The sequence below is a fragment of the Borostomias antarcticus genome (assembly GCF_949987555.1).
Source record: "Borostomias antarcticus genome assembly, chromosome: 9".
Lineage (NCBI taxonomy): Eukaryota > Metazoa > Chordata > Actinopteri > Stomiiformes > Stomiidae > Borostomias > Borostomias antarcticus.
The window spans coordinates 346,680-354,421 of record NC_140242.1 but is presented as its reverse complement, the minus strand read 5'-3'; the positions used below and the strand labels follow the sequence as shown (position 1 = coordinate 354,421).

Genomic DNA, 7,742 nt, shown 5'->3' with positions numbered 1-7,742 from the left:
GAGGGACATACCTGTTACCTTTGAGGGACCTACCTGTTACCTTTGAGGGACCTACCTGTTACCTTTGAGGGACCTACCTGTTACCTTTGAGGGACCTACCTGTTACCTGTGAGGGACCGACCTGTGTGTCATGTTCTGTCCTTGTTTGCACTCTTGTTTCCATGACTACAGGTCGCAGGAGTCTAGAGCCCCCGAAAACCCCCCCGGTGCCCTCGCCCCGCCTCTCCCGTGAGTTCCCGTCAGCGCCGTCCTACAGAGACTGTCCCAGTCAGAGCTGGAACCATCACATCTACTGTATCTAGCTCAGTTGTAGATGCTCTATTCTCTGTACTGTGCTACATTGCCAGACCCCCTAACCTTTCTCTTCTGGACTAACATACCAATCTCCTGCTCTCTCTCTCTCTCTCTCTCTCTCTCTCTCTCTCTCTCTCTCTCTCTCTCTCTCTCACTCCTCTCACTAAAGGATGAACTCAGCGTAAGTTCTCGTTAGAGTCTTACTGTTACCTGCTTGTGTTTGTGGCTGTTAGTGTGTCTCTGCTTGGGTATCTGTCGCTTATGAAAGACAAGGTTTATTGTTTGTTTGTTTTTTGTCTGTTTGTTTGTTTGTTTGTTTGTTTGTCGTCTGCTTGACCCTCTCTTCCTCTGACCCCTAGCTCTCTCTCTCTCTCTCTGACCCCTAGCTCTCTCTTCCTCCCTCTGACCCCTAGCTCTCTCTTCCTCTGACCCCTAGCTCTCTCTCTCTCTGACCCCTAGCTCTCTCTCTCTCTGACCCCTAGCTCTCTCTCTTCCTCTGACCCCTAGCTCTCTCTTCCTCTGACCCCTAGCTCTCTCTCTCTCTCTGACCCCTAGCTCTCTCTCTCTCTGACCCCTAGCTCTCTCTCTCTCTGACCCCTAGCTCTCTCTCTTCCTCTGACCCCTAGCTCTCTCTCTCTGACCCCTAGCTCTCTCTCTCTGACCCCTAGCTCTCTCTCCCTCTGACCTCTCTCTCACCTCTGACCCCTAGCTCTCTCACCTCTGACCCCTAGCTCTCTCTCTCTCTCTGACCCCTAGCTCTCTCTCTCTGACCCCTAGCTCTCTCTCACCTCTGACCCCTAGCTCTCTCTCTCTCTCTGACCCCTAGCTCTCTCTCTCTGACCCCTAGCTCTCTCTCACCTCTAACCCCTAGCTCTCTCACCTCTGACCCCTAGCTCTCTCTCTCTCTGACCCCTAGCTCTCTCTCTCTGACCCCTAGCTCTCTCTCACCTCTGACCCCTAGCTCTCTCTCTCTCTCTCTGACCCCTAGCTCTCTCTCTCTCTCTGACCCCTAGCTCTCTCACCTCTGACCCCTAGCTCTCTCACCTCTGACCCCTAGCTCTCTCTTCCTCTGACCCGCAGCTCCGGAGGCTCCTGACAAGCCCACCATCTCCACGGCGACGGAGACCTCTGCGTACGTGACTTGGATCCCGCGCGGTAACCGTGGTTTCCCCATCCAGTCATTCCGGGTGGAGTTTAAGAAGAAGGGAGGAGAGTGGGAGGCGGCCGTGGCCAACATCCCGCCCTCCAGGCTGTCTGTGGAGATCACCAGCCTGGAGAAAGGTCACTCTTCATCATCCTCCTCTTCACTTCACTAGCAGTATCACTACACACTCTGACTCTACTAACATGACTGTCTATCTTAACTAGCAATATCACTACACACTCTGACTCTACTAACATGACTGTCTATCTTCACTAGCAGTATCAATACACACTCTGACTCTTCTAACATGACTGTCTATCTTAACTAGCAATATCACTACACACTCTGACTCTACTAACATGACTGTCTATCTTAACTAGCAGTATCACTACACACTCTGACTCTACTAACATGACTGTCTATCTTCACTAGCAATATCACTACACACTCTGACTCTACTAACATGACTGTCTATCTTCACTAGCAGTATCACTACACACTCTGACTCTACTAACATGACTGTCTATCTTCACTAGCAGTATCACTACACACTCTGACTCTTCTAACATGACTGTCTATCTTCACTAGCAGTATCACTACACACTCTGACTCTACTAACATGACTGTCTATCTTCACTAGCAGTATCACTACACACTCTGACTCTGTTACTGTCCATTCTCTTCTTCCTCGTGTGTATTACCATCAACAGTACGCCATTATCCTGTTACTGCGACCGATCGTGATCACAATCCGCCCCAGATATAGATAGTTGACCAGCCGTATGTCCGCCGTATCCCCGTAGGCACGTCCTATAAGTTCCGTGTGGTGGCGGTGAACGTGATTGGTGCCAGCCCCCCCAGCGCCCCCTCCAAGCTGTACACGGTGCTGGGCAGCGGCCGGCCCAACGAGCGGCCCATAGACGGACCCTACATCACCTACAACGAGGCCATCAACGAGACCACCATCATCCTCAAATGGACGGTGAGCTGGAGGGAACGGGTGATAGTGTGTGGTGTGTGTGCTTATGTGTGTGTCTTTGTGTGTGTGTGTGTGTGTGTGTGTGTGTGTGTGTGTGTGTGTGTGTGTGAGAGAGAGAGAGAGAGAGAGAGAGAGAGTGCGAGAGAGACGGAAGAGAAAGAGAGAGTATGTATGCATGTACAATGTGCAGTGAGGCAATGTGCAGGCCCTCTCATCGTTGTTGGAGAGCAGACCTACCACAGCTGTATCATCAGCAAACTTGAGGATGCAGCTGAATGGTCGGTGGCTACGCAGTCGTGTGTGTTCAGGGAGGACAGCAGGGGGGTCAGGACAGCCCGGGGGCTCCAGTGTTGAGGAGGGTGAGGGAGGAGGAGGTGTGGCTGCCCACCTGGGGGGTCCAGTGTTGAGGAGGGTGAGGGAGGAGGAGGTGTGGCTGCCCACCTGGGGGGTCCAGTGTTGAGGAGGGTGAGGGAGGAGGAGGTGTGGCTGCCCACCTGGGGGGTCCAGTGTTGAGGAGGGTGAGGGAGGAGGAGGTGTGGCTGGAGGTCAAGGGTCGCCCTCACAGGGGAGGTGTTCATCCAGGTCCCTGACCTTAGGGGCGGTTATGGGGTTGAAAGCTGAACTGTAGTCAGTGAACAGCAGCCTCACATCATTCCCCTTCTCTCTGTCCATCTGTATGACGCTCCCTTTTCTCTGACCAGTACTCACCTGTCAACAACACGCCCATCTACGGCTTCTACATCTTCTACCGACCCACGGACAGCGACAACGACAGCGACTATAAGAAGGATGTGGTGGAGGGGGACCGCTACTGGCACTCCATCACAGACCTGCAGCCAGAGACGGCCTACGACATCAAGATGCAGTGCTTCAACGAGGGAGGGGAGAGCGAGTTTGGCAACGTGGTGATCTTAGAAACGAAAGGTGAGATTCTGTCGTCAGCACCGTGCCACTCACACAGAAACGGAACGAACACACACACACACACACACACACACACACACACACACACACACACACACACACACACGCACAGCCGCTTTTCCACCTGTGCTTGATACACTGTTATTCCTCTAACTGATATGAAGGCAGGACTAACCCCCCCCTCCCTCCCCCCAGCCCGGCCCAACCAGCGCCCCCCCCCCGTCAGAGACGTCCTCCCAGAGACCGGAACACTCCGGGGGCCCGGTGCCCCGCCCCAGCGACCTCCCGTACCTCATAGTGGGCGTGGTCCTGGGAGCGCTGGTCTTCATCATCGTAGCCTTCATCCCCTTCTGTCTGTGGAGGGCCTGGGCCAAGCAGAGTGAGTCATGATGATGATGATGATGATGATGATGATGATGATGATGATGACCATACTCAGTCTATTCTGTAGCCTCTGTTTAACCTGTTTGTGTCAGGATCCTCCCTCTTAACTATTATATTTTTAGTTTGCTTCTCTTGCACTAGATTATACTCTTAGTCACTTGTTTTAGAAAGGAGGTGCACTTGTGAGTTCTGGTGAGTAGTATCACACTGACTACCTACGGTAAATGCAACTACTGTAAGTCACTTTGGATAAAAGTGTCAGCTAAATGACTGTAATGTAATGTTTTATCTGTCCCAGAGCAAACATCAGACCTGTGTTTCCCTGCCGTGGCGGCGCCTGTCTCCTCCTGCCACTACACCATGGTGCCTCTCCAGGGCCTGGCCCCGCCCCCGCACGCCGTCTACCCTCCCAACGGGGAATACACCCCCAACGGGAAGCCCCATCACCCCACGCCCGGCCTCCCAGGACTGCACCAGGTAACACACACACACACACACACACCCAGCCTCCCAGGACTGCACCAGGTAACACACACACATCCCACTGCACCAGGTAACACACACACACACCCCACGCCCAGCCTCCCAGGACTGCACCAGGTAACACACACACATCCCACTGCACCAGGTAACACACACACACACACACACCCAGCCTCCCAGGACTGCACCAGGTAACACACACACATCCCACTGCACCAGGTAACACACACACATCCCACTGCACCAGGTAACACACACGTCTAGGAACTGAATCTGGAAATGATTTGGCCTGATTCTAATGTGTATTTTAGACCCAGATTGTATTTAGTGTCCAAGACAAGGTGTGTGTGTGTGTGTGTGTGTGTGTGTGTGTGTGTGTGTGTGTGTGTGTGTGTGTGTGTGTGTGTGTGAGTCATGGCTTCCTCCTCTGTTTCCAGGAGGATGTGGAGTGTGACATGGAGTGTGACACGCTGCTCCGACAGACTCTGTCTAACGGACACATCCCAGTCTACCACTACTCTAACAGGTACAAACCCACATGACATGTATCAACGTTTACGTGTGTGCGCATAAGCTGGTGTATGTGTGTGTGTGTGCGTGTGCGTGTGTGTGTATCAATAAACATTGACTACGTTTACAAGCGTATACATGACCCAATATTCGGTTTGGAAAAGGAATAAACCAGGGGTCTTATTCGTTTTTTTAATATTCGGAATATGCCCATATTCCGTTTATTCAAACGGTTTATTGATGTTTACATGGTCGCGCGCAACCGGAATATTGGCAATATTCCGTTTAAGAAAGGTTTAAGAAAGGTTTAAGAAAGGTTTAAGAAAGGTTTAAGAAAGGTTTAAGAAAGGTTTATGAAAGGTTTAAGAAAGGTTTAAGAAAGGTTTAAGAAAGGTTTAAGAAAGGTTTAAGAAAGGTTTAAGAAAGGTTTATGAAAGGTTAATTGAGTGCATGTCTCACGTCCCTGATGTCCCTCAGCGGTCCTGAGCACTACAGAGAGGACGGCTGCCTTCCTGACCAGTCCAGCCTCCAGCTCCTCAACACCTCCCACGGGCCAATCAGCTGTCAGGAACTGGGAGAAGACGCCCACTTTTACGACAGAGATGCGGCGCAGGGTGATGACATCAGTGGGGGTACGAGCCTGTCAGAGATGCTAGTATAAGTAGAAGGGGCTGTGACTGTTCTCCTTATAGGCCATGTCCAGATCTGAATCTGTCCATGATGCTACTGGTGGTCAAGCTGCTCTCTTAACGCTGAATGTGTGTCTGTCTTGCAGATGGACCCTACATTACCTACAATGAAGCCATCGATGAGAACACCATCTTCCTGAAGTGGACGGTGAGTTGGAGAGGGAAGGGAACGAGTGTGAGAGTGTGAGAGTGTGAGAGTGTGAGAGTGTGAGAGTGTGAGAGTGTGAGAGTGTGAGAGTGTGAGAGAGAGAGAGAGAGAGAGAGAGAGAGAGAGAGAGAGAGAGAGAGAGAGAGAGAGAGAGAGAGAGAGAGAGAGAGAGAGAGAGAGAGAGAGAGAGAGAGAGAGAGAGAGAGAGAGAGAGAGAGAGAGAGAGGTAGGTTTTCATGTTTTCAACAGTGCTGTGTGATGAATAATCTTACGATGTTCATGCTTGTTTAAGTGTGCTTTGTAAGTCTGAGTGACATTAATGTAATATAACGGTTTTACAGGTCGCACTTGTAAATGAGCCCCTTGGCCTGTTTAAATAAAGGCTTAATAAAAATTTAAAAAACGGTACAACATTTTCATATCATGATTATAGTGACCAAAAGTATCATGGTTATCAGTATTATCGCGGTATTATAAAATGTGCTGAACATTTTTCAAAAACTACTGATACACACAATTAAATCATTTCAACACGTTTTATATTGAAAACCACAAATAAAATTAGCAGCACTATGCACTTTTTGTTTGCATAAACATTAAAATAATGCATCTTCGAGACTGTTGCTGGCTTTGATTGATGCTGGACAGTATTTAAAGAGTTTTAATGATAATCTGATCACGATAAATGTAATCAAATTTAATTGCGGTTATCGTTACACCTCTAAGTGACATATTGTTAAAACTCCATTGTTCTGTTTTCTCTGACCAGTACTCACCTGTCAACAACACGCCCATCTACGGCTTCTACATCTTCTACCGACCCACGGACAGCGACGACGACAGCGACTATAAGAAGGATGTGGTGGAGGGGGACCGCTACTGGCACTCCATCACAGACCTGCAGCCAGAGACGGCCTACGACATCAAGATGCAGTGCTTCAACGAGGGAGGGGAGAGCGAGTTTGGCAACGTGGTGATCTTAGAAACGAAAGGTGAGATTCTGTTCATCTTAAAACACTGAGCCACTCGCACACAAGCCTTTCCACTATGTTCAAACACGGTTTACTGCACGTCTTCTCAGAACGCACATGCATGTTTATGTACTATATCTATATTTCAAATCTAAAGGTAATTGTTTTCTCCCCCTCTCTCCATAAAGGGATGCCTTGCTGTCCTCTTTTATCACTGGAAGAGGACGATCATTCCCCCACCACCACAACAACCACAACAACAACAACAACAACAGCCACAACACCTCAATCCCAAGATGCACCGCAGCAGGAAGTGGATGCCCTCCAGAGTTGAAAGCCACCAGAGGACAAAGGGACGACAGACTCAGAGGACACGCCCTCAAACAAAACAAACAAAAAGACAAGAGAAAATATTTATTTTTGTATCAGATATTTATATATTTATGCTTTTGTACATAAAAAATGTTTTTGCTGTATATAAGGCCATGTTTATATTGAAAACAACATATATGTCCTCTCAACAAAACGTGGAGAAAGGGACCATCTGTTACCAAGTCCTCTAATCTTGCTCCAGGTTCACCTCAACCTGTGAGGATACGTCCATGCCTCTAGTCTCTGAGGAGTCTTCAACAGCACACTCAGTAGTATGCACTCCATTAAAGAGTGACCCGCCTACTGAGATATAAAGTCTTCAACAGCACACTCAGTAGTATGCACTCCATTAAAGAGTGGCCCGCCTACTGAGATATAAAGTCATCAACAGCACACTCAGTAGTATGCACTCCGTTAAAGAGTGACCCGCCTACTGAGATATAAAGTCTTCAACAGCACACTCAGTAGTATGCACTCCATTAAAGAGTGGCCCGCCTACTGAGATATAAAGTCAACAGCACACTCAGTAGTATGCACTCCATTAAAGAGTGACCCGCCTACTGAGATATAAAGTCTTCAACAGCACACTCAGTAGTATGCACTCCGTTAAAGAGTGACCCGCCTACTGAGATATAAAGTCAACAGCACACTCAGTAGTATGCACTCCGTTAAAGAGTGGCCCGCCTACCGAAATGCAACCAACTGATCATGTGTCGTATGATATTAGTTATCTGTAGTGTTGGAGGATATTTCAGATACTCTCCAGGTACTCAGATGCCAGAGATACTCAGAGATACCCTCCTCCAGGTCCCTACGGAATACCACAATGGTCTATCATGAAGCA

The 7,742-nt window shown here is 49.1% G+C and overlaps 1 protein-coding gene across 1 annotated transcript in view; it reads left to right on the top strand.

Annotated features, from left to right (window-relative positions):
• The window catches only part of boc (BOC cell adhesion associated, oncogene regulated), a gene marked incomplete at its 5' end in the record, with an annotated part of 26,864 nt that extends 20,003 nt beyond the window's left edge, over positions 1 to 6,861 (top strand). The window contains 12 exon segments of the mRNA XM_084443156.1: positions 172 to 228; positions 1,375 to 1,575; positions 2,242 to 2,420; positions 3,119 to 3,341; positions 3,537 to 3,553; positions 3,555 to 3,720; positions 4,024 to 4,202; positions 4,646 to 4,734; positions 5,196 to 5,350; positions 5,494 to 5,555; positions 6,325 to 6,547; positions 6,715 to 6,861. Of these exon segments, the coding sequence (XP_084299282.1) occupies positions 172 to 228; positions 1,375 to 1,575; positions 2,242 to 2,420; positions 3,119 to 3,341; positions 3,537 to 3,553; positions 3,555 to 3,720; positions 4,024 to 4,202; positions 4,646 to 4,734; positions 5,196 to 5,350; positions 5,494 to 5,555; positions 6,325 to 6,547; positions 6,715 to 6,860 (1,697 nt within the window). The 3' untranslated portion in view covers position 6,861.
• Between the last annotated feature and the right edge of the window lie 881 nt (positions 6,862 to 7,742).